The sequence below is a fragment of the Centrocercus urophasianus genome, unplaced genomic scaffold (genome assembly GCF_019232065.1).
Source record: "Centrocercus urophasianus isolate 14NV4802_14NV808 unplaced genomic scaffold, USGS_Curo_1.0 seq_13, whole genome shotgun sequence".
In the NCBI taxonomy this organism is placed as follows: Eukaryota; Metazoa; Chordata; class Aves; order Galliformes; family Phasianidae; genus Centrocercus; species Centrocercus urophasianus.
In genome coordinates this window covers 23,533,034-23,559,669 of record NW_024884475.1, presented here as the reverse complement: position 1 = coordinate 23,559,669, position 26,636 = coordinate 23,533,034, and the positions used below count along the sequence as shown (strand labels likewise).

The window sequence follows — 26,636 nt, the reverse complement described above, 5'->3', positions numbered from 1 at the left end:
AGAAAAGGGGCTAGGAAATATTGTGGGTCAGAAGCTGGACATCAAGGAACAATATCATACTGCTATAGGAAAAGCAAATGTGATATTTACCTGTATAACCAGGAGTTGTGTACAGCGCTTGGTGTAGTCCCTCTTTTGTTCATCTTGTATGAGATGTCTGTAAGATGGGGAATGTTCTGAGCATGCTCTGTGAAGAAAAGTTGAAAACGGGGAATGAGATACTGGAGCATTCAAATACGCATGTGAAAGGTTGTTGCAAAGAGGCAAGGAATAAACTGTTCTCTTTTCAGGGAGAATAGGATAAAAGTGATGTGCTTAAATGACAGGTAGGAAGATGTAGAACAAAACTGCTAACTGCAAATCCTGGAATATATTGTCTAAAAATGCTGAGGAATCTCCATTATTAGAGTTTTTTATTAACAGGGTAGACAGATATCTGTCAGAGATCACTTAGATATAGCTGGTCTTATTTTGGAGGAGGGGAATGCATCACATGCCTTTGTAAGGTTCCTTTCAGATGAATTGCCTATGATAGTTCTGCTTTGATTGATTGCTTAGTGAAATAAAGACTTCCATATGAATTTTTTATGTTTTAGATGTCTTAATCCCATGTGATTTCTGAAAACAGAGCCGAATACTTCATGAAAGTCTGAGTGATGTACATAGATGTCTTTTACCACTCAGCTTAGTAATTTAATCCATTCAAATGTATAGGGAAAAAGATCATAAGACATTGTTATTTGTAGTTCATAAAGCACTACAAGCACCCTATAGTCTATTCACTGAGTGTTACCTCTGTGTGACTGAAAGCTCAGAAGTTTTATCACAGTTTTTTCTAATAAAGATTTACCACAGGAATTCAATACTCAAATGAGACAGTCAGTTAAGTTTTTGTGATCTAGACCACAACAGATTGTTAGAACCTCATTAGTCTTACAATGACCTTATGATATATTTTGGTACTCAAATGGTGCTATCAAAATACCATGAGATGTTAAAAAGTTACATAGATTCAGGTGGGATTTTTGAATTATTTTGAACATTTGGTGGAGAATCTGGTCCAAAAATCACTACTGTGAGATTGGCATTGAACTGGCCCTTAGGCTGCATCTTGACGTCTTAGACTAGGCTGGTTCCCCCTGCACTTCCTTGTGTGTCAATGATAATTCAGAAACCATCTGCAGGACCCTCTTCAGTTTTTAAGCTGAGAGGCCTGAAAAAGCCATTCTACACAAATATGCTTTCAATCCAAAAATATGGTTTCAATTGTGCTTTTTGTTGCAATGTAGGTAATAATAAAAACATTAGTCTAAAATCAACACCAAGTTTCTGAACAAGGATGTTCTGTTCTGTTATATGAAAACAAAAGGAGCGGGGGAGAAAACTTTGCAAAGAGCCTTCTGAAAATGTGTCATAGAAAAGGTTCCTTGCTTGGCTTGCCTTAAAATGTGATATTAGATATGGCTACACATGCTGTGGGTGCCACATCCCTAGAGGCGTTTAAGGTCAGGTTGGATGGGGACCTGGGCAGCCTGAGCTCATGGAAGGTGTCCCTGCCCATAGTATGATTTTTGTGTGGGTTGACTCAATTTAGGTTAAGTTCAGAAGGCTGTTATATAAAAATTATGAAAGATCACAGAATCACAGAATGTCCAGGGCTGGAAGGGACCTCAAGGATCATCAATCTTCAACCCCCCTGCCACATGCAGGGCCACCAACCTCCACATTTAATACTAGACCAGGCTGCCCAGGGCCCCATCCAATCTGGCCTTCAACACCTCCAGAGACGGGGTGTCCACAATCTCTCTGGACAGCCTGTTCCAGCATCTCACCACACTCTCTTAAAGAACTCCCCCCTGATATCCAACCTAAATCTTCCCTTCCCTCAACTTAAAACCATTTCCCCTTGTCCTGCAGTTATCAACCTTTTCAAATAATTGATTCCCCTCCTGTCTGTAGGCTCCCTTTAGGAACTGAAATGCTGCGATGAGGTCACCCTGCAGCCTTCTTTTCTCTGGGCTGAACAAGCCCAGCTCCCTCAGCCTGTCTTCACAGGGGAAGTGCTGCAGTCCCCTGATCATATTTGTGGCTCTCCTATGGACCCTCTCCAACAGCTCCCTGTCTTTCTTGTACTGTGGGCTCCACACTTGGATGCAGTATTCCAGATGGAGCCTCACAAGAGTGGAGTAGAGGGGGACAATCACCTCCCTGTTCCTGCTGGCCACCCTTCTTCTGATGGAGCCCAGGATACCATTTGCTTTCCGAGCTGCAAGGGCACACTTTTGGCTCATGTTAAGCTTTTCATCTATCAACTCCTTCTCTGCAGGGTTGAGAAGATAGCTAATATAGCTAAGTTCAACCCCCAAGATGTAGATTGATGACTCAATTAGCAGCTGTATCCTTATTTTGCCCTAAATAGTGAAGTGATAACTTAAAGAACATTGTTGGAGTCTGTGAAGAACCTCAGTAAAACAAAATTTTCCTATGAAGAAATTAGACACCATTAGTCAAAGTGGCACTGTCAACTGAAATATACATCTTCCTCTTAGAGTTTATCCATGGAAGAATCCTGTGCTACAGCTCCAGTATAGATAAGATTCAGCCTTTATAAGAAATTCTAAAGACATGAATTAGGATATATTGGTTTTGAGCTGTTTTTGGTGAATTCATCAGGCTGTGACCGCCAAGGAAAAAAAACCAACATAGCTATAGTTTTATTTTTGCTAAGTAAAACACATTGTATTAATAATTTCATTTAATTAAAAATTTCATACAAGCATCTTGAAGGTTGTTGTTCCTGATTTAGAAATGTGTCTGTGTTTGATAATGAATAAAGCAGCATGAACTGTAGTTTTCAATAATGTGGTATGAGGGATAATGTAATTTGGATCTACCAGATGGTATGATATTTATACTTTTTGCACTCTTTTGAGTTAAATATATGTCAGACATTTTTTTCCAGTTATATAAAATATCAATGTACACGGTTACGAGGCGCTAACTGGCATTATTCAAGGAGGATTATAAGGCAGAATGTCACCTTAAGAGTAAAATAAGCTTGTGTATGTTTCGTGGGAAAGAGCAGGAAATAAGTGCTGGACATGAAGAAAAGAGGAAGCTTTATGTATTTACCATAAGCCAACAATAATGGGAAAAAAAATTGCTGCAAAAAGAGATTTCTTTAAATGAAGAAGTACAGACTTTAAAAAAAATATTTGTTGCTATCCTGCTGCATATTCCTTGTAGTAGGTCATGGAATGATATTTGCTTAACATGTCCAGAGAAGGTTCCGAAATATTAGTCATGAAACAGGCAGGACCCAGGGCTGTGGCCTCAAAGAGTAGTTAATTCTGCCAATGTTGAGAACATTTCCAGGTGCTTTCATTGAAAACCTAACCATAAAACATAATTCTCCTTTGATCAGCTGGGTAAAGGGTATCACAATTCTGTAAATGTTTTAAAACAGATACAGCTAAAATTGAAAAAAACACAGACTTAAAGACAAACAAGTAATCTAGTTGACTCTAGTAGGTACTGTCAAGGGGCGTGAGTTCGGAGGCTTCACTGTTTTTTCTGAACTGTTCTTATTTTCATTTCCACAAGCTAGTATTGAGAATTTGGTCCATTACCAGTGGTCAGGGGAGCAATCCCTGAAAGCTCTTCTCATTGATGGGGATTGATACCTAATCATGGATATTTCTGAGCTGAAAAGCTGTAGAGCCGTTTTATTTTTTGTCTTCAAAGGAATTGAGATTTACTAAAACGACAGTTCCTTCAGTGGTTTGAGTTTATCTGGCTGCGGTGGAAGTAGATGTGTGGAAATATCTCCTGGTAGAATCAATCCACCTTGTTTTCATATTCCTAATAATTTGCTGCACAAGGCTGGGTTTGATGAAATCACCACTAATTCATTGTGTCTAGCAAGACAGTGCAGAGTTGGAGATGTTGTAAAATATTACAAGGCTCAGATTGATCTTTATATTTTAACGGACTTCCAAAATATACAAAAATATTTTATTATTGTTATTATTATTGTTGTTATTTTACCTCTTGGACAAATGAAGATCTATTTGTTGTGTTTTTGGAGTCAGAAAAATCTAGAAACAATATTTATGCAGTGCAGTTTTTGCTGTTCCTTGTTCTAATTCTAGCTCTTGACAGAAAATACAGTGTTAGTGACAGTGGTATGTTAACTGGCCTGGCGTCTTGGGGTGATATAATTTCCCAACAATGATTCTGCCACTTGTGGCTTTGATACAACATTATGCTCAATATTTATGTAGCGAACAAGAGGTCTCTTCCCTTTCATTACTGTAACACAGCAAGCTAATTGGAAGTATGTGAAAGTCTTTTATTTGTTTTAGAGGACCATCTAAAACAAAGATTGTATTAGAAGATGGAGAAATGCAGCATCAAAAGTGGCTGAATCTGCACTCAGATTGGAAGAGTAAGAATGCTTCCACTTTACATGCACTTCTAGTGAATGGGTAAGTAACAGGTAAAGGAGATTTATTTCACTGCTGTGGTTAGTCACCACGTTTGGAGATCACAGATGTTTCAGTAGAACTTTATCAATTTACAGTAAGCTTCCTTAGCAGGTTATCTGACCTTAGACAGTATATTCCTTTTAATTAGCTCTATTAAATACATAGCTAGTAATGAGAAGCCAAGCTTCAGTCATGGCTGAAACATTTGAACTGTAATTTTGAGATTAAAGAGCCAACTAAATTACTTTTAGCATTTAGGACAAAACTGGAAAAGCATTTGAATTCATCTTCAAAAAGCAGATTCCTTGTTTTCCTTTTCCTTTTTCTAATGCCCTGAGGAGATTTCAGAACACCTGTCTTCCACAGGATATTCCTCTGTTTCACGAGAAAAGATTGGCTTGACTGAATGCAGAGAGCTGAGGTAAAATATGTGTGTGAAGAAGCAGATCTGAGAAATACACCTAGATTTCTTCTGTTCAGATCCATCATTGTCTGTGGGAAAGCTTTTCTGTAATGACTGAAATAAAGATGAACTAAAATGAAAGGGAAACATACCACTTTGGGGTAGAACTAGCACAAAACTGAAGCATTAGAAAGCAAAAGTAGGCACTTGCAGAAAGATTCTTTGTAGTATTTTTCTACTGAAGAAGTCAGCCCACTTACTGAGATTACAGCCTTCAAGAATAACCAGAGGAACAGCTAATCCACGTATCCATGTATGCAGTCTAATTCTGCTGTTTCTGCATCTGAAAAGCACTTACATGGGATGGATTAATAAGTTATGGAAACAAAAAGGCAGTCAGCTGAGCAGCAGTGTTCTTGTTTTTAACAAGAATTTCCCTTTGACAAAGAACTATTATTTTTGCTCTCGCATCTGAAAATTTCCAAAAGGATTTTTTTTTTTCTTAATATGTGCCTTTGTGATCTTCCTGGGTTTTCATCAACATACCACATCTTTTGGGTCAAAGATTTTCATTAAATGTATTTCAAATAAATTCCCCGCTTTCAACTGCAAGGATGGAGAAAGCAGCTGATCTCTGTGCTTTCAGGTGCCATAAATTAAGACTTCACAGACTGTACACCCCAGCCGACCTCAGAGCTGGATCAGTGCCCATAGAACAAGGTTGCCTGCAAAATGTGTAGCACCTGCTCATGAAATGCTTCGTAAAGCTGAACTAATATTTTAAATTGTTGCAAGCAGACTCTGGAAGCCATTGACAATCTGGCATAAGAAGTTCCTTGTTTTTTTGTTTTTTTTTTTTTTTTTACATTTGGGGAATATTCAACAGCTGAGTTCACAGCAGTGGGTACCATACTTGTGCTGATATACAAACTGTCAAAAAAAAACACCCTGTAGTTGAGACTTTCATTACGTTCTTTTTCTAATATTTAGGCAGATGTGCCGAAGCAGAAGCAAAGTGGCTCTCCTTTGCACTAAAGAAGGTAAGAGAAATGCATGTTTCTGAGAGAACAAAGGTATTTTTAAACATATGTTAAATGTATTCAAACAAATTCAGTTGTTTAGTGTCATTTAATTCTGATATTTTACTTCTGCAACATCCAATTTTGCATTGCCTCTTTTTCTTCTGTGCTGTATTAAATTTTAGCAACTTTTGTTATTTTGGACTATGAGGTTCTCTATAGTACCAGCTTAATCTGCTCTTGCAAAATGAGTTTTGTCAGCAGTCAGCTTCCAAAAATTAATCTGAGAAAACTTCTTGAAGAAAATATTATTTATGACAAGAGAGGTTACTAGGTGACATATCTGGGAGTTGAATCTGTGATCTGTTTAGCTGTGAATCTCAATCACAGAAGAACCTAAATTAGAAAACTACAGACCAAATCTGGAGGCACAGTGGATTGTGCAATATTAAGATTTTCTGTTGAAAAACACAGAAATCCTTCGTCTTGAATAATAAAATGTTCTACATACAAGGAGATCTTTGCTGAAGAACACATACATTATGAATTTCCTGCCATGGAGAAAATTAATCACGAAGTATGACCTAAATTTGGGAGAGTAATAAAAATATTTACTACTATTACCTGAGAATAGCACCCCAAAGGAGCCTGTGAAAGCTATTTGCTCCTGACATACTTTGCTTTAAGAGCACATAATGCTCCTTGACCGCAGACATTATTTAGGTGAACACAGAAAGAATTAAAAATTACAAATTTAATTTATTTCTCTACCAGAGATATCTGCAATGCCAGCATACCTTCCCTTGGGATGTGAATTGCAGAAACTGGTGGTGTTCTTTCACTCTGAATCACACTGAGCATAAACAGGATAAGTAATAGCAGTCTGTCATCTTACTAATCCAGAATATAAAGTAAAATGAAAGTGAAGGGCAAACTAATTCAGGCAATTCCTATCTGCCAGGCAAACAGGAATCTGGTATAATTTACACTCTAAGTCTGTTTATAAAGTGGAATGGGTAGAGTACTGGAAAACCTTGGACTCTGCAAATATTTCCCTTAGGAATTTCCAAGAGCAAAGCAAGCTTTGTGTCTTGCAGCTAAGTAAACGTTTTGACATGCACCTCACACCTGGCTTAAGCAAGTGCTTATTATTGCTGGCCTGATTTTTCCAGAAACATTCCTTCTGGATAGTACAAGTAGCACAAAGACATTGTTAGCTGACAGAAAGACAGTGATATGAAACCAAGAATCCTTCCCAAGGGCAGCCAGTAACTCTGTTCAAGATAATCATCTTTATCAGTTTAGCTTGGTTAATAATTGGACTGAGCAGGTCAAAATTAATCTCAGGAGACAAATCCCTTTATAAAAAAAGAGGGATAAAAATGGCTCAATGTGTTTGATATTAACATGTGGTTTTTGATGACTTCAGATACTGTACTGTTCAATGTAATTTCATAACTCTGTTAATGTTGTTCTGTGGCCACAGTTTTTCTTCCAGGTCTTGCATGCTCTGTGTTTGTGGTAACAAATTACTCCCTTCTGCATCTGTTTCTCACTAGACTGTGGCCATCGCCCTGCTGCTCGCATGAACAAAAGGATCCTTGGTGGCAGGACCAGTCGCCCGGGCCGATGGCCATGGCAGTGCTCTCTGCAGAGCGAGCCAAGTGGACACATATGTGGCTGTGTTTTGATTGCAAAGAGATGGGTCTTAACAGTGGCACACTGCTTTGAAGGGTGAGAGGAGCTCAGTTTTACTGTTTGTGTACAAATTAGATGTAACTTGCACGTGAGAATTACAAAGTGCACCCTCCATTACTGAACATATTGCCAGCAAGTTATGACCTTTGCAGAACAGCAAGAAGCCTGTTTTTAGAGACAATAACAAAGAGTAAATGGTATAAAACAACATCAGGTTAGGTTTTCACATTCATTGTTGTCTCTGCTGATGAAAGCTAAATGAATCACAGAATCGTAGGGGTTGGAAGGGACCTCCAGAGATCATTGAGTCCAACCCCCCTGCCAAAGCAGGTTCCCTACACCAGGTGACAGTCAGTCCTGCTGATTTTCAGCAGGAAACCAAAGAGAAAAAGAAGACCAAAACTCTAATCTGATAGGTCTCACGCAATGCCATAGATTTAAAAAAAAGAAACATTCTGGGCTACAGCATAGAAATGACCCTGAAAAATGCTTTGGTCATTAAAAAATAAAATATAAGTATTTAATCATAATGTAAGTGACGTACTGAAGTTTTCTGATTATAAACTCTCTGTGACTTCATTATCATTGTCAATCACTAGAAAGTCAGTATTAACCACTAAGTGCTTCATGGTCTATGAGGTCTCATGGCAGAGACTATGGAGAGCAGAGAAGGTTTGTGTAGCTTCGGAACTGTCTTAGTCATTGTCAGCTTTCTGATGGAAACCAATTTTCTTTTTAAAGAATTTGATGAAAGTGCATTACCTCATTAGTTTTGTCTTGTTCTGAAGTTATTTGTATTTTAAAGATATTGAAATGTATGTTTCCTGCAGTAGTCAGCAAATCTTTTTTGCTGGGTGGTTGTCACCGGTGCTTAATCTTGCTTAAAATTGGTTTGTGCTCACTGGAAATTTTTGGACTGCACTAAACACCTTCATTTCTTTTTAAGCCAATAGAAGTTCTGTGGTAGACATGTAAATGTACTTCAGTTTCTACAGATGAACATTCTTTCTAACTTTAATGATTCTTTTTCTTCAGCAATAATTTTGTTTCTTTTTGTTTCTGAAACACTGAATCCTTTGGAATTTTTTTTTCCCTCTGTTTTTCTTAATGTAAAGAGATGTGTGGACAGAACACTAAGAGCTGTGGCTAAAGGGACATGGTAGGCCAAGTTTATGTCTGGACTTGGTGATCTTGAAGGTATTTTCCAACCTAGTTAATTATATGTTTGATGTAAAAAGTCTTTTTCACTTTTGTATTCCAAATGCCCTAAAGTAGAAAACAGATAGAAAGTTTTTTAAAATGCTAAGATATTTTGATTTATCAATTCCTTGAGTTATGTGGAGAATATTTCTTCTCTTCTGCCTCTCTGATGAGATTAAGAATATGTTTCCAAGGACCTGAAATCTTTACAGTCTTTGAGTATTGTTTCCTACAGCAACAGTAAAATCATTCCCAGTGCCACAAAGTTTCTTTAAATTTACTAAACCAGCCAGTTAAGAAATTAAAGCATATTTTAAAGTGCTCCGGTGCATTAAATAAAAAATATTTTGTGAAGTCTGGGATGCAAAATATAAAGACTGTACCAGTAATGCAGTACGCAACGTTAATGCCATGAACATTTGTGGAGAGTGTAAATGGAAAGGATCTACATTAAGCAGAGTCATTTGCTTGTTTCATTGGCCCCTACTGTTTTTCCAGTTTGAAATTTCCTGTTTGAAATGCTTTACAGCAAAGCACCCATGACATTTAAAGTTTTTTTACTCAATAGTAGGGTAATACTTTCTGGCTGAGACTTCTCATTGCTCCGAGCAATGTTCTTTTTCAATGCTCATAAAAACAATAGGATACTCCTACCACTTAAACTTGAAACATCTTGGAAAAACACAAATTAATTATGATTGTAAAAAGACAGTTGTAGAATGAAATACAAGAATTCTCAAGGAACTCAAGATAAAAATAGTCTTTATTTAACAACCAAATCTCTTTCAAAATTTTAGAAATGACAATTCTGTTGAATACTGTTAAAAAGCTGAAATTTCACGCTTTAATTTACATTACTATAATTAAGCTTCAGTCTCTTCAAAGGTATTTAGTTCCATGGAACTATCTCAATTATTCAGAAAAAGGGACTTTTCTGAGGATCTTAGAATCACAGTCTCATTAGAACTCGTGACCTATTTTCATTTACAATCAAGAAATTACATCACCTAGCACTTTAATGAGGTCTGTGTTTTCTTATGTCTTTACAAATCCTAGCTTAATCCTCCCATTTGCACCATATCCATCATTTTTTGTGATCAGGGGAATTTGTAAAAAACTTGTAAACAGTAAGAGACTTTTTTTACATGACATCATAGAAGATTTAATTCTCATGACTGAATTGCATCTGTGAGATTCCTTTGCGGTTTCAGCTTGAGTTACTGCTGTGAGCATCATACTGATGCACAGTACTGTCACTCCTAGAGAAACGAGTTCATGCTCACCAGAGCGCAAATGAGCACCTAGGGACCTGGGAGGATCCAATTTTGAGATTCTTGGGTATTTAGTACAGCAGCAGTAGGTGGTAATATACCTTCCGAGGCTGTGAGCTAGAATTTTTTCAGTAGCAGTTAGGAAGGGAATGAAAAGCATTGTCTTTTGTTGATCAGTAATGATGCCTAAGTATTTGCTTTTTTGTAGCATTTCTATCATGTACACAGGCTTGTGAAGTACAGTATGCAAAAAGTCTGGGAGAAAGAAAACCTCAGGTTTTTAAATTAAAAAGAACTTGAATTCAATTTCTCATTTTCCTGTTTGTTCCTAAAGGAGAGAAAACGCAGCTGTCTGGAAAGTAGTGTTTGGGATAAGCAATCTTGATCATCCATCGAGCTTCATGCAGACCCGATTGGTGAAGTCCATCATCTTGCATCCACGCTACAACAGAGCAGTCGTAGACTACGATATCAGCATTGTACAGCTAGATGAAGATATCAATGAAACGAGCTATGTAAGACCTGTCTGCTTGCCCAGCAAGGAACAGTTGGTACAGCCAGATACCTACTGCTATATCACAGGCTGGGGACACATGGGCAACAAAAGTAAGATAAACACTTTCAGGAATATTAGGAAAACATGTTAAGAATCTACTGGGTTAATCAAATAAGTGATCCCACTACAAAATTTTATCCATTAATACTAATGCTGGACTCAGTTCACAGAATCGAGAATTGCAGGAGTTGGAAGGTATCTCAAGAGATCATTGAGTCCAACCCCCCTGCTAGCACAGGCTCCCTATAATAGGTTGCACAGGTAGGTGACTAGTTGGGTCTTGAATAGCTCCACAGAAGGAGACTCTACAACCTATGTGCACAACCTGTTCCATTGCTCTGTCACCCTTATTCTAAGGAAGTTCTGCATGTTAGTACGGAACTTCTTATGTTCAAGTTTTAGGCCATTACTCCTTGTCCTATCACTACACACCACCAAGAAGAGACACATCATTTGCCTTCCACATCCCCCTCATATATTTGTAAACGTTAATCAGATCTCCCCTCAGTCCTCTTTTCCTCAGGCTGAACAGAGCCAAGTTACTCAGCCTTTCCTTATACAGGAGGTGCTCCAGGCCCTTTATCATCTTTCCGGTCCTTCGCTGGACACCTTCTAGCAGATCCCTGTCCTTTCTGAACTAGGGAGCCCAGAACTGAACGCAGTAGTCTAAATGTGGCATCACCAAGGGAGAGCAGAGAGGAGGATCACCTCCCTTGGCTTGCTGGCCGTGTTCTTTTTAATACACTCCAGATTAAATACTAAGGATCTCTAACTGGTCTTGAAGGGAATCCAACTGTTGCTTTTATTTTTTTCCAAATCATCAGCCTAAGTTTATGCTCCTAAATCCATATTCAGACATGATGTTTGATTTTTCAGAAATGCAGAAGATCTAGAAACTCCTATCAAGAAAGTCACCTGAAACTGGTTATCATTTAACTCACTTAGGCTGTCTTTAGAATTGTATTGAGATAAGAACCATGTCAGATCATTGCTGGGGGTAACATTCTTAGTTCAGTGGAAGCTGGAAATACTGAAAGCAAAGGCATACAGGCTGAACGAACAATTTTCTTGAGCCAATGCTCTGTGTCACACCCCTGGCTTGTGGCAAGATTTATTCTATCAAGGCTTAATCACAAGTGTTGTCTCTGAAGAGAAATATTACTGTGTTTTTTGTGCTCAGTTGCCCCTGAAATCCTTGGGTCCCATTGGAAGAACATTTATGTTATGTAAATATCTGTTTTGATAGACTTATCTTGGGTCTCTTCCAACCCAAGCCGTTCTGTGGTTCTATGATCTTTCATGCGCCAAATGCAAAGTATCCTGGCCCCAACCCTGTTAGCTCTATCCATTATGTTTCTCCCTTCTCTGTAATAGCAATTTTCAGAAAGGCTGTTCTGTACACTGGATAAGGAAATTTTCCTTTCAGTACTGCTTCACCCCTAGTAGCCAGGTCCATATATGTGGCAAAAACTAAATTTGCACTAGTGAGGAACATGCTGTTCAGAAACAGCTCCAAATCTATCAATCTAAAACTACATTTTATGTAATGGCAGGAAAAAAGTAACAGAAAGCTTTTGTACCTCTGGTAAGTAGAAAAATGTTATTTGCTAGCTAATGTGGTTTCAGCTTTGTTATTAAAGGCTTTATGTTAGAAAACTGCATAAACCATCCTGGTTTAGTATTTCATACTCTGGGTTTAACAGTTTACCTTAGAATTTGAGCTAAGTCAGCTGCTCGCAGTAGAATGAAGTCCTGAATGTGAGAAGTAATTTCAATATCCTTTGAAATCTGATTCCCTGATACATTAAGTTGAATTTACCCAAATGTAACTCATGCTTGTGTTTATACCAGCCTCGACTGCGAGAGATACTAGGATTAAAATGAAGAGTTAACCCCTTCCTCTGCCCCTCACTTTACTGGTTTCCAGCCAGTACTGTCCCGGTCATAAAAGTCCCATAACACATCACATAAAGGTACTCTGCCTCCTCAGTCTTCAGTATTGTGCAAATGCACAATAAAGTGTGTCAGCAACACACATGTGCTTGGTCATCCTCCAGAATGCAACATATACAGACTTGGCTGAGGAATCTTCATCATGAATCCTGCAATGCAACCATGAAAAAGAAGACCCACAAACATCTGAGCTTCAATCTAGACCTATGTGTTTTTGTTTTATACATATATATATATATATGCACACATGTTTATATACACACACAGATAAAATAATATTCAGATCTATCTGAAGGAAATATTTATCATATCTCAAAGATCCATCACAGATAAATATTTTCATATGTCCATGTGTTTTAATACTTACTTCTGTTTTTCAGTGCCTTTTAAGCTTCAAGAAGGAGAAGTGCGCATCATTTCCTTAGAGCAATGCCAGTCGTACTTTGACATGAAGACCATTACCAGCAGGATGCTGTGCGCAGGCTATGAGTCTGGCACCGTAGACTCTTGCATGGTAGGCCTTATCTCTAAGGAGAAAGCTTGAAGTACTTCTAGACATCAAAGTTCTGTGACATTTATTAGATTTAGCATACTTTATCTAGTATAGAAATGTCTGCAGTCTCTCGATGTGTTTTAACCCAGCTGTTACTGTTGCTGGTGCAACTAGTAGGTGGCCATTTGACATGGGGCGTTGACCAGATCACTCTCAGCAGTCTCCTTCATCCTCAGTGACTCTGATGCTGTGAAACTGAAATCAACTCCAGTTTATGGAAATGAAAAGCTGATGTTCTGAGGTTTATCTGTATTAGTGAACCAATAGACTCACTTTTAAAATAACAGTAAGCCATTTACAGGTACTTTTTTGTATAGTTGAAAAAGGAAACAAATATGGGTAAATGTACACTGCTACATAGTTGGGCAGAGCAGCCAGTCCTTACAGCTGGGTTACTTATTAAAGACAAATCACTCCAGGAACTGGGAAAGAAGCTTTTGCCATGTGACTACTGGCTATGTATAGCCTCTGATTTTCTTTTGTATTGCAGGGTGACAGTGGAGGACCACTTGTGTGTGAGCAACCTGCAGGACGCTGGACGTTGTTTGGTTTAACATCTTGGGGCTCTGTCTGCTTTTCCAAGGTTTTGGGACCAGGAGTTTACAGTAATGTGTCACATTTTATTGACTGGATTGAAAAACAAATATATATCCACACCTTTCTGCTGAACTAAATCCAGATGGTAAGAATTGTGCTGACAAACAGCAGGAAAATGGAATCAACCTTCAACACTGAAGATTTTGCAGTCCAGAAATTCTGTGAAAAGGAGTCCCAAGCTCTTTCTATTTTTTTTGTGGAGCTATGGGATATGCAGTGTATGCTCATAGTTGACCCTCTGCTGGTGAATACACTTTGGGGTAGAATTAATAATCCTTTTTTTTTTTTCTTTTAACTCTTGTGGTGCTCTTCCAAGCACAGCAAAATGCTTAAAAGAAAAGAAACAGTCACTTTCTTCCTTTCAGATATTCAAACTAAGCAGTAGCACAGAATAGAAAAACTTTTTAAATGGCCTATTTTAATACTATTCGATTTGTAGCACATGCATCTTCTCTCACTGTCACAAGGTGCAGACTCAGTGCATTCAGACAACGCTGGCAGGGCACAAATTCACCAGGGCCATGCCAAAGGCTGCAAGTATGGAAAAGGTGGCAGGGCTCGTGCGTTCTTGCAGCACAGGGCATGGTGGTACAAGCACAGGTTCGAAGGGGCTGAGTAAACACAGTCTGTCCCTCAGAGTGGCCAACATGGGTAGGGCACTGCAGCGTACTGACTCTACTGCTCTGTTCCGGGGGCCAGCTGGTGTACCTCTTCAGGCTGCTGTGTGGCACTAGTCAGCCAACAGACCCATAATACTATTTGAGGCACCTAAAATCCACGTTTTGTTCATCAGCCTCTTTGGATCATTTTTCCCAAATTTCTACCACTTAAGTTTTCTAAAGCTTCTGTGTCTCACAGTGTCCAGAAATGCCCACTTCCTGACAGCCCTACACAGAGTTGCACATTTCTTAAAACTGTGCCCCACTAGCTTCTCTTCCCTATTTTTTTTTATCTATTTATAATGTTCAATCTATTAAGCATGCACTGACAACCTCTAGTCCTTTGGAAACACAGCGTTGTTAGAGCCACTGCAAATGCTTTTGCCTCAAGAGTAAGCTATTTGGAGCATCTGGGGAGACATGGAAAATGTAGATATAAAGTGCAAAAGATGCAGCGTGAGCAAATATGAGAAATAATACTGAGAAACAGAGTATTTTTGGGTAGGCTTCTAGTATTTTGCACTGAGTTTAATTTTGCTTAACAAGATAAAACAATCTGGAGAGAGAAAAAGGCAAAGAGAAATCTATATGGCAGACGATTTGAGCAGAAAGTGGAATACAAATGTGTAATAGAAATGTTAAGCAAAGCACAACAGCTTCATCAGCAAAAGCCCAAAGGAGCCCCACTGAAGTGCTTGGTGGCAAAGTGCTTTGTGCAGTGATAAGAAGCCAAGCCTTGACTTCAAGAGTCTGGCTGAAAAAAAAACACAAGAAAACAGCAAACAAACCCACAACACTTTACAATGAAGCTTACAGTGGAGCTTGGCATTGGCACCTTTCTACAGCTGGAGGGGAGTTGTTTCTTACTAACTGCTGTAGGTGGTGATGTGCACAGCTCATGGCTTCTTAGAAAGCCAGAGAAGGACGAGTCGGGAAGTTGAGAATTTCAAAGGGGAGTAATGCAAGGGTGTTGCAGCCTCAGGCATACAGTAACTCTCGATGCTACCTCTGGTGTGCCCCCATGGCAGCATACAGGACCTTGTCAGCACAATGCCTGCCATACATGGAAACCTACATTAGAACAGCTGATAACAGAGATTTCAGGTACAATAAGTCATGTTACAACTAACCTACACAGCCCAGACTATTGCTTCAGTGAAAAGTTTGCCTCTTTCTTTAGTATCTTTTCCTTTAACATGTGTAACATTAGACATACTGGACAGATTCAAAAAGAGCATTATTAATTAATACTCAGTATTTGTCGTGGATTCTGAAAACCCTATTTAAATGACTTCTGTATCACTGTTTGATGCTCAGAAAGAAAACCTCCCTAGGCTTTGCTAGTTTTTCCTTTTTTTTTTTTTTTTTTTTTTTTTTTTTTTAAAGCATATTAAGAATTTTGCTTTTTCTGTAACAAAAAGTGCTCTTTCCACAGATAGAAAGTTACAGAAACCATGTTTTTCCAGTGCAGGCAGGCTGCAGGTGGAGCACGTTAGTGGTGCCCTTGCTTCAAGGCTATGTGAGCCACAGCTCTCTCTGGGGCTGGGCTCTCTGCAGCACAGCACAGGCAGCAGTTCTGCAGGCTTGGCCTTCTGGAAGTAAGAACAAGTAGGAGCTGTTGTGAATCTAGCAGCTTCACTGACTAGAAGAAGCGGTTCACGCCTCTGAATTAAACAAAGGACTGAAGTACATTCAGTCATTTTGCACAAATATTAGCACTACCAAATGACAGTATGTGAAATAATCACATACTTCAATTAATTAGGTTTGGCTCTGCGACATTCTATTTGCAGTCCCTCTCAGGAACCAAAAGGGAGTATTGCTTAAACAAAGGGCCCAGCCTCTCCTGTTTGGAGTCATGTGGAAGATATAATAAACCAAACTCCAGCCCACAGGGCTGCGGCTTTCCCCCACAGCTGTCTGCCACCGCATTCCATGTAAAGAGGAAATTTGTAATTTTATAAATGTATTTTTATACTGCTTTTTTCTATGTGTGCACATCAAATAGGCAAGTATATTCCTCCTCCTACTACCTTGAAACTATTTCATATGTGCTGCTGTAACGGCGATGGCCACAACCACGCTATGTTCCTTACAAGCATAGCCTCACTGCGAGGTGACACTGTTGGTTTCACTTCTACCATGACTGTGCAGCCAAATGGAAGCAATGTCATACAGACAGCCGATGTGCTTCTTTCTTCACTGTACTAATAAAAATTTACAATAATTTTCCTAGTAATGTCTCTGCTTCAGGTGTTTCAATCTTCCCAGAGACTCAGTGACAGTGTGAAGAGAGTAGTGACAAAATTATGACTTCAGCACTAATTCCTAAAAACAGGTTTGAAATGGTATTGAACTGCTCTTATCTGGTTTGTCATGCACTGCTGACAGCTCTGCTTGCATCACAAATTGGTGGAGGGTTTGGCACTAAACCTCCTCTGCAACTTGTGTAGGGAACCTGCTTTGGCAGGGGGGTTGGACTCGATGATCTCTGGAGGTCCCTTCCAACCCCTACAATTCTGTGATTCTGTGTGAACTTCTGGTTTCTTCTGCACATATGCATCCAGTACAGAAAAATACCAAGGACAGCACTATCAACAACAATTTGGGATTTAAATAGTTGAAAAATTAACATGTTTGGTTATATGGCTTTCCTCAGGCCAGCTAAGGACACAGCTCCTTACAATCAGGATGCTGAATTTCAATGCATGAAGATTTTGAAATAAAAAATACAAGCATGCAGAAACATGAAACAGTTAAAATTTGGCTTTTAATTGCAGTCAGCAGTAAGGCACCTGGGACCATGAAGACAGGAGTAAATAAACCAGAGTAAAACACAAACTAGTAACACAAAAACCACATGGAGATTCAAGTGTTAGAAAATTCTTGGCACATACATCTTTGGGATGTGATCGCTGCCTCCTGCAGGGACTGAGGACTACCTGGAGAAGCAGCAGCCCGGGGAGCAGTGGTGCTTCATGCTCTCATGCTGCAGCCAGTGGCACTGTGGGACAATCAGAGCATGGCTTAGAGAATCTAGCTCAGTGTGCCCCATAAGCAGGACAGAGCTGGGCTGTGAAGTCATCCACTATATGAAGGCTGTGGCTTTTGCCACCTGCAAATGCTCAGTGCACTCACTGTTGCTGAAGAAAAGTGGAGAAAAAAAGAAAAAAAGAAGAAAAAAAAGGAATTTTCTGGCAGATCAAATGTTGCACAGCAACCTGTGAGTTAAAGCTGATCTAAGCACAGTCACAAAGTTGGGGCCAAAGTTGGGGCAGAGGCTGAAAATTGGTGTTTGCTTTTTTTTTTTTTTAAACCAATAACCAAAACATTAAACACTGTGCTGTCTTTTCTGACATCTGCAAAACACCTGTGAGATGATCTTAAAAAGCCCACCTTCCAAATGGCAAAGTCAGATCATGCTGTGCAAAAGCAAACAAGGGACTGTGATGTCTCCAGTGCTAAAAAATAATAATAAAAAACTTTCAACAACTGAGAATGGAGGATGATTAACATGCACCCCTCATTTGGTACCACTTTAGATATAGCCAATTAACAATTTGAGGCTTTTATTAAAGACTCAGTGTCTACATCTCCCAGTTTAGTAAGAAAAAGAGAGTGATCATGGTAGACAGTCATTCAACTTTTTGGGCTGTTTGTCCATATATGGGAACTGCTGAGTCATGGCCTGAACCTCTGATTGATCACTCTGATTGATCACCAAATGAGTCAGCCAGAGGAGCACAGGTGAAGGCAATTTAGACCTATTTAAGAGCTGACTACTAGTAGGGAAGGATCTCTTCTGGTGATCTGCTCTGCTGGAGTTTTGTAAGTGAGCCCAGCATAGAGGTAAGCTTTCTATCTATTCTCTTTTTGTCATCATAATCTACTTTGCCAAACTCTCTTGTTTATTTTGTAATTATAACATCTTAATATTCATGTGCAGAGAAAGCTGACATTTGCAGTCAGGACACCTGGAGTTCTCTCCTAGCAAGTTAACCCCAGCAGTTACATCTCTTTCTAGTCCCCTTAAACACTTCTGAACCTGGTTCTGGGATTGAATTTTCCAACTGCAAAAAATGTAAGACTATTACAAAATATAAAATAATTAGATTATAATAGAAATGCAAGTTACAGCTTGAACCAGTGACTGAGCACTGGTAGGAAGGCAGGGCCAACCCAGGGGAGCTCAGGTGCATGCAATACACCTGAGTGACCAGAAAGGGTGGGGTCAAGATCCAGACCTCATTTAAGGGTTGGCAATGAAGATAAGGGCATCCTGCTGGAGAACCTTGTATGTCTGAGGCCTCTTAAAGATGAGTAGCTATTTCTCTGTCCACTGCTGGTGTGTTTGAGCAAATTCTCACTCACAGCAGCCTGGGATCTTGCTGCTCTGCTGTCACTGTGCTTTCCATCATGTTACATTATGTAAAATATAGGAGTACACAAGCAAATATACCAAAGCCACATAAAAATAATAATTATGAATCTACTTAGGCTGGATGCAATCTCCAAGAACTTGAACGTTTACTCTCATTTTGAAGGTGGGCACTACGTGTGTTAGAACTTATCAAAATTGTTTTGTCAGATGTTGAACCAAATTAAAAAAAAAAAAAAAAGTGCCTGCTGTCACTGGCTCTTTCCACTGTTTTTCTTCTATGGGCTAAACAAAAGGGTGTTTTTGTTCTTGCTAACTATGAGGATGGAATCAGCACTAATTACATTGTGCCATTTGAAATTTCTGGCAGCATGTGGTGACCTGCATCTGAATGAACCTAGTGTGCTCTTGGTATCTGCCCAAAATGGCAGCAGCTGTCTCAGACCTCACAGCGTTTGTTTAAATTCTTTCAGAGATCATAGGAGATGTGGAATATGTAATGTTGATCATTGGCATGGAATGCTCATGGTTCAATTAAAAAGCAGAGCCATTGCCCCAAATATGGTAACTGAAAATAAACACAACAGATCTCGGCAATTTGGAATCAGAAAATTTGAGAAAGAAACAGAGCGAAAATTGGCTCAATAATAATAATTATCTGCTACGGTTTAAGGAAATAGTTTATTTCAGTAAGTGCTAGCAGACACAAACAATTTCACAGATTCCTCCATAAATTGGCCATATAACTTTTTGGGCAGGAAAGTAAAAAGGAAACAATATTTAGAAAGAGTCACACTCATCTCAGCTTACATAGTGTGAAGAGCAGTGGGGAACTGGCAGAGGTGGAACATCTCCAAGACATTTACACAACAACAGAGCTCAAATTTGAGGCATACAAATGGCTACACAGTCTTCTGAGCAGCATTTAGCAATGCTCATGCTGTTTAATATGAAAGTCTGGAGGAATGTGAAAACAACTGAGAGTGAAAAAGAGAAATGCCATTAGTTACAAGCTGCTGTATCTGAAGACACTCAGGAACTTCCCATCACCACTTGCAGATGATTTTCCAGGGCAGGCATGAGTTTAAAAGCCTAGAGAAAAGTCAGGCAGCCAATATCCAAGTTGGGTGAGGAGAAAAAGATCAGTCAGTGGTGAATGAGATTAAAGGAAAAAAGGAGACAAAGAGAGGGGATGTAGCAGGAGGATGAAGTACCCTGGAGAACAAGAAGCTGCACAAAGATTTTCTGTGGGAATGTGAAGGAGATATGGGATTTCTATGTCTCATCCAGGGCACTTTCCTCATGGCTTAAATAGTGTTTGGATCATGCTGAGATGGTCATGGAGGAGCTGGACCACAGTGGTTAAGATAATTACTGTATTAAAAACATTAGAGAAGTTTTGTAATAAACAATCTAAAACCACTACATCTGAGCCTTTCTGCTTGCTTCCTATCTCAGTAAGCTATGAATTCCAGGCAACGCTGTGATAATAGGACAGGAATGCAAGGGAGTAGCATGGCTTGTGATAGAGTGGATTTTATCTAAACTGAATCTGTAGGTCTACAATTCATACCGTGTCCTGTCTGTAGGAGGCATTATGCAGTGTTGCATGAAAGAGAGAAGCAGTATGCAAAGTATACTGCATGAGAAAATAAAACCTCTAGCCATTTAGACCTTTAACACTTCAATAAATCACTGAAAAGCTTTACAAACTCAAAAGCTTTTAGGTAAATGAGTGCATCATCTACCTTGGCTGAAAAAAAAAAAAAAAATCATATTGTAGCATACACCGGCAGTTATTCTTGGATTTTCAGTGGTTCACATTCCAACTTTATAAATAACATTAAACCATTTTGTGCACATAACAAAGAATTCAAACCTGCTTTGCATTCTAGAGAAATGGCACTGCTGCACTCTTCATTAGTACGTGCAAAGACTTTGGCACATCAGACATCTGAATCACTTCTCTTTGAATTCAGAAATGCAGTCTTTTCAGAGTTCAAGTTACTTCTATTCCCAGGCTCTTCCTCCACTAACTCATCCCTTGAACAGTCATGAAAAGGTATTCTAGAAAGCGGTACAACACTGGCAATGCTTTCTTCCTTTAATACAGTACCCGTGGCTGAGCCAGTAGACCCAGAAGTAACCTGCAACTCCATTCTACAGCTTACAATGCGTTCATCCTTCCATTTCTTAATTGCTTCCCTCTTCTCCTCAGGGATCAGTTTGTCCAAGTGCTTGGCTTTCAACACTGGAGATGGAAACAATGTTCCTTGGAGAGCTCTCAGGAAGTATCTACAAAATATGGTTCCAAATAAGCTGGTCAGAAGCAGACTCAAAACCAAAAACCATTCCCAAAATCACATCTAGCAGTGAAGGAAACTAAACACCATTCATTTAAACCTAAGATTGCAGCAGCCTCTGAAATACGCTTTTGCAGGTGCCATTTTGAGAACGCAAATTATCATTCCAGCAACAATACCAGAGCATGCTTTAAAACAAATAAGCATTTTCAAATGCTGATATTCAGGTTCTTTCTTTCTTCTTCTTCTTCTTCTTATTATTATTATTGTCTTTGCAATAGAACCATAGAATGGTTTAGGTTGGAAGGGACCTTAAAGATAGCCCAGTTGCAACCCCCTTGCCATTGGCAGGGGTGACACCTACCAGATCCACCTGGCATTTAACATCTCCAGGGACGGGGTATCCACAGCTTCTCCGGGCAGCCTGTTCCAATTCTTTACCACCTTCACAGCAAAGAATTTCTTCCTACTATCTGATCTAAACTAATCTGTTTTTAGTTTAAAGTTACTACCTCTTCCTTCAATCACTAGTCTCCCTGATGAAGACTCCCAACTTTTCTACAGGCCCCCTTCAGGTACCACAAGACATCAACAAATTAAGGAAAACCACTTTGTTAGCAGTAGCAGCTTGTGATTATAAAACAGAAACATACCTGGGTAGCAGAGCAACACAAGTAGTCAGGAGGCACACTAGGTAAAAAACTGGATCTGCCATATGCTTTTCCATGATCCGGTAAGGATTCGATAGTGGATTAAGGGTTCTGTAGGTTGCCCCAAAAGCCAGAGCAAAAATGAAGTAAAATAGGATGCTGCCAACTATAACTATCGTATGAATCCAAGTCTGCAAGTTAGAAAAGAAATCAGATCTAGGCTGTAAACAGGAAGACCCATAAACCCTATAGGCACATGTATGCATGAGGATGAACAGCCCTTCCCCCCCCATGCTCTTCCTTCAAGGATGGCTGCTTAATGTAACAGAGGAGAAAACTATCCAGATAGTATTCTTAACTCTATGCAAAGCACTATCAGGAAGAACAGAACCTTTTTTCTACACTTCATAGGTAATCCAGCTGGTTTATTTATTTATTTATTTTATTCTGCTAAAAGTATAGCTATCAGTTCATTTATGTAAGACTTTATAATGCTATTTGCTTAAATGATCACCTTACTCACTGGCAGCTGAGAGTCTTCTCAAGCAAATAGAGGTGATAGCTTTACATGACATGTCTCTTACATATGCTGCTTGAGACATTGATTAACTCGTCATTGGAGTTATGGCTATAATGGTTACTATAGAAACAACACTGTCATTGGTCTGACAGCTTGCCAATGTACCAAAATGCCAAATAAAACCCATTTATGTATTGTTTTCCTGTTCAGAGTATGGATACACTCAAGCTATGTATGTAGGCAGACTAAAGGCATTTATGTAAGTGCTACCATGTGCCTGGAAGAAGAATGAAAGAAAGAATCACAACTTGCAATTTTATCCATTATGATACAATTCCAAAGATGTTTTTCAAAACTGACAGGAAAAAAATCAAAAGCCATTAATACCTGTCTGTACTGTAAATATTAGTATATTCTCCTTAAAATTATGTCTAATGGGTAAATGTTACCCTTGTAAAAGCTTTAAATTCATCCAAAATAATGCAGCATCTATGAACAGGTATTTTACTTTACACAGACAAGTGAAAGCTGGAATACAGTTTCATAACATACTGGTTCTCTAGAGCAGATCATCCATTTCAAGTATTCAAAAATCAATAGCTAACATTGTTTTTTATGAGAAGCAAGCTTTGGGAACTTATGGAGGCTCAAGCAGATCACCAGTTGGTTTTACCATTTGCCAAATCAGTGACACCCCCCCAAACCCACTGACTCCTAATAAGGCAGGATCCCTCATTATTAAATAATCCTGAGATCAAATTTTGTTAATTTTAGTCACATAAGTAATTCTGTTGGCTCCAATGACAGCTTTCTTAGGAGAGCTTACAGAGACTTATGAAGGAAATATTTCACCTCTAACTCTCTTATACTTATTCAGTTTTGTGTACTAAGCTCTCTTCCATAAATTTTAATGAAAGCTGCATAGACGTTCTGTTGAGGAACGTACTCTTCAGAAAACAAAGTACTCACCACGGATTTGCACTCAATGAGAAGGTGAAACAATATTATAAAAAGTGCTGCTGTGTTTATAGGGTTTCCAAAAGAAAAAATGTCTATGTCTGAGCCATAGTAAGTCTGTAAAGGAAGACAGTATACCATACAGTCAGTGTAATATCCTTGATGTATAGTTCTACGTAGTTCTATATAGTTGATATATAGTTTTATATGTAAAGTGGCATGATTTATTAAAATACTGGACATATTGCATGCACAGTTCAACTCAGTTCCATTGACAAATCTGCTACTATTCATTCGTATACCACGAAGTACAATCAAAAACTACATTTTATTCTAATTTGCCTGAGTTTTTAGTATGCCAAAGTGCATAAATTTAATATCCAGCACTTACGAAGTAAGGCACAAAAAAGCAAGCAAGACTTTGGTAAAAAGCATCCAGCAAGGTTATCCAAAAGGTTGAAGGCAAGTAGGCCTGTAAGAAAAAACAAACAAACAAACAAACAAAGATAATGGCATTGAAACAAATTCAACGAATTGCTGCAGCTTTGTTAATGCATCCAGCTGGACTTGAGGAAAGATAATCCACAGAATAACTCCAGCTGGCTTCCCCATGAAGAGACATACTTTTATGGCACAATAGGAAGATGCATACATAGCTAGCTGCTATAATTTAAATCAGCAGCCAGATCTGTGAGCTCTAATCTTACAGTTGTTCCTCCTAGAATTGACCTGCCAAAGTCTTACCTGAGTGATAAGGAAGGAAGAGTGCAATGGAACAGTGAATCACCCTCACAACTTGCTATCATTGAATGCCAAGTCTCATGTTCCTCCCACCTCCATTCCCTTCCTTTTTGTACGTCTCCTTCTGTCTTTTAATTTTTGCTCATTTACTCCTCTGTGCATATAGGACTTTAATGGGAGGTAACTAAATTCACTAGAATACGAAAAATCATTTTTCCCTGGTCATCCTCCCCTTAAAAGTGGGATGTGACATTTTCTGCTGGGAATCTCACTACAACTATGCTGTTGTAGTGAGTTACGTCAGCTCCTGAAGGAAACATGAACAGCAGAACTGGCACAAGGGAGGTGATCTAACTACAAGGGTGAAAATAGGGAATGGGAAGGAAAGAAGGGAGACAACGCAGAGGAATGAGGCTTCTCCATTCAGTGGCAGCAAACTGATGAAACTATAACTGCATGTGCCCTGGCTTAGGTATTTTCCATTCCTTCAAACAATCAATTGAGGCACGCAGATGCACAGTCTACTCATTCAGGATTTCCTCTCTCATTAGTAAGGACAAATGGGTCACTCCAAAAAGCAATTCAGCCCTTTCATGAACTGAATTTCTCTCTGGAAATGGTGTGGGAAAGTAGATTCCTCATTTGCCCATGTCAGGGCGGTGCTCTAAATCAGTGAAGATAAATCCAAGCTACTGTCTACTTTTATAGCTTGTAAAGAGCTGTGCTTATGACATAGTGGTGCAACATTATGACACATTTTTTAAAGCAGTGATCTTTCTTTTATAGTACGTTTAATTCAAAGCAGTTATTACATTGTGCTTTCATGAAAGGAAAGAAATGATATACTACTTAACAATTATAACCACAGAGCAAGACAATATTGAGCTGGGCAAAAAGAGAAAAACTTTGATAAATGTTTTAAAAACCCACCACAGATTTCTGGCTCATCTTATACAGCTGTGGGATCTGCATGAGTATCTCTGCAGACACATCTTTGTCCAAGACACCGTAAATGATGGGTGGCACCGATGTAAAAAGGAGATTGAAAAAAATCAAGATCCAATAGTCAGTCATTGATGTGCCTGAAAACCCACAGAAGAACTGGTACCAGAATAAGAGGTTCACGTAGGCCTGAAAAGTCAATGATGAGATGATAAAATGTTACCTGTAGACAAGTGTTTTAAAAATCAAGAGGAAAATAGGCAGGTTGTAGGTCTGGTTACAGTAATCTGTGAAAAATTATGTATAACTGCTATAGAGTCCCTGCCAATCCCATACCTTGAAATTATATTTGGCTAGCGCACATCTTTACATTTCCAAACTGGCTACATGGCTTGTTTAAATATTCATGCTATGAGTATGTTAATTAATGCCTGCTATCCACTTTTTAAACAAATTAGACAATGGCTTTCAGTAGGAAACCCAGTTCAAGCAATGGGAGAGTCTAGTCTCTGAAGATGTAAATGGGAAACAAAGTTGTTTGTCACACACTCTCTGCATATTTTTGAACCCATTCACAACAGAAACTAAAATATAATATGAAGCCATACTAGAGTCTTCAGTACTGTCAAATAAGCAAACTGCTTTCCCTAGGACAGGACAGCTACATACCACATTTTTGTAGAAGAAGTAGAGTATCATGTTGGTAAGCCTGGTGTAACACCAGTGACCATGGACAAGCAGCAGCTTCCTGAGATGCCTGAACTGAGAAATTGCAAAGTCACTTGCCATCACAGCCTGGAACATGCATAAAGGAAAGAACTGATATATCCAAACTGCTAACAATGAGCTTCAATACTGATCAGCAAACAACTGATATAACGCTGGAAACTCTTATGTTTTTTAATATATATAGCGCATACGAGCCTTGCCTTATTGAGATCTGAAGCAACATCAGCAGCTCCAAAGAAATCACTGATACTTCATGCCATGAAACAAGTAGCCCAGATACAAAATGGGGAGTGCACCCTTCAGCTTCTGAGCTCTCCCAGATAAGTGCAGGGGCTTGCACACTTTCCCTCAAATACAGCAATGGGCTGTGGAGCTGCTGGGCCTCCAGAGTGAATGTTGAACAGATTTGAAATGGAATCCAATGTCACTTGTGTCTGTCTTGTACACTTTACCTGCATGCCTTCTTGGCCCAAGATTCCCACACCAGTGTCAGCTACCTGGATCATACTGACATCATTGGCACCATCACCTACAGAGAAAAGTAAAGAAATAATAACTAAGCTCTCTTAAGTTAGTTGAAACACAACCTGGAAGCAGCTTTACTGGCTATCACGTTGCCATGGAGGTAGCACAGATACATAGACATAACACCACAAAATTCAGAGAAAATCATTTTCATAGCCAGCAATGTAGCCTATGGAATACCCTATGAAAAGAAAGAGTCTAGTAGGCCTGACTGAGCTGAGCAATATTCTTCAAATGGATATTAGCTGCTCCTTTTGTCAGAATTTTAGTCAGTACGCTTGGACAGAAAATATGGATGTCAGAAAATATGGATAAATCATAGTAATTTCCCTTCTCCCTCACTATTTCAGGGACTGTGATGGAGAACAATGACGAAAATCCCCTCACTTAACTTGCGCACATCACATAATGCTGTACATGACTACTGCTATTCTTTGCTGCTTTAGATTACCAAGCACAGACTAAATTTGGTAGCTTAAAAGACTGTCATCATGT

At 39.0% G+C, this 26,636-nt stretch overlaps 2 protein-coding genes across 4 annotated transcripts in view; one reads left to right on the top strand and one right to left on the bottom strand.

Moving 5' to 3' along the window:
• Positions 1–13,941, top strand: part of CORIN (corin, serine peptidase) — a 117,794-nt gene extending 103,853 nt beyond the window's left edge. The window contains exons 17-22 of the mRNA XM_042812146.1: positions 4,365–4,487; positions 5,881–5,930; positions 7,469–7,643; positions 10,413–10,684; positions 12,968–13,101; positions 13,631–13,941. Coding sequence (XP_042668080.1) covers positions 4,365–4,487; positions 5,881–5,930; positions 7,469–7,643; positions 10,413–10,684; positions 12,968–13,101; positions 13,631–13,813 — 937 coding nt within the window. The 3' untranslated portion in view covers positions 13,814–13,941. The remainder of the gene's footprint in view (positions 1–4,364; positions 4,488–5,880; positions 5,931–7,468; positions 7,644–10,412; positions 10,685–12,967; positions 13,102–13,630) is intronic.
• A 5,495-nt stretch (positions 13,942–19,436) lies between these two features.
• Positions 19,437–26,636, bottom strand: part of ATP10D (ATPase phospholipid transporting 10D (putative)) — a 36,759-nt gene continuing 29,559 nt past the window's right edge. For 2 of the 3 annotated variants that reach the window (XM_042812203.1, XM_042812205.1), the window contains 7 exons: positions 26,069–26,145; positions 25,557–25,682; positions 24,876–25,076; positions 23,596–23,676; positions 23,217–23,321; positions 21,731–21,918; positions 19,437–21,069 (listed from right to left, as the gene is read on the bottom strand). In XM_042812203.1, coding sequence (XP_042668137.1) covers positions 20,721–21,069; positions 21,731–21,918; positions 23,217–23,321; positions 23,596–23,676; positions 24,876–25,076; positions 25,557–25,682; positions 26,069–26,145 — 1,127 coding nt within the window. In that variant the 3' untranslated portion in view covers positions 19,437–20,720. The remainder of the gene's footprint in view (positions 21,070–21,730; positions 21,919–23,216; positions 23,322–23,595; positions 23,677–24,875; positions 25,077–25,556; positions 25,683–26,068; positions 26,146–26,636) is intronic. The other variant, XM_042812204.1, reaches the window with a different exon arrangement.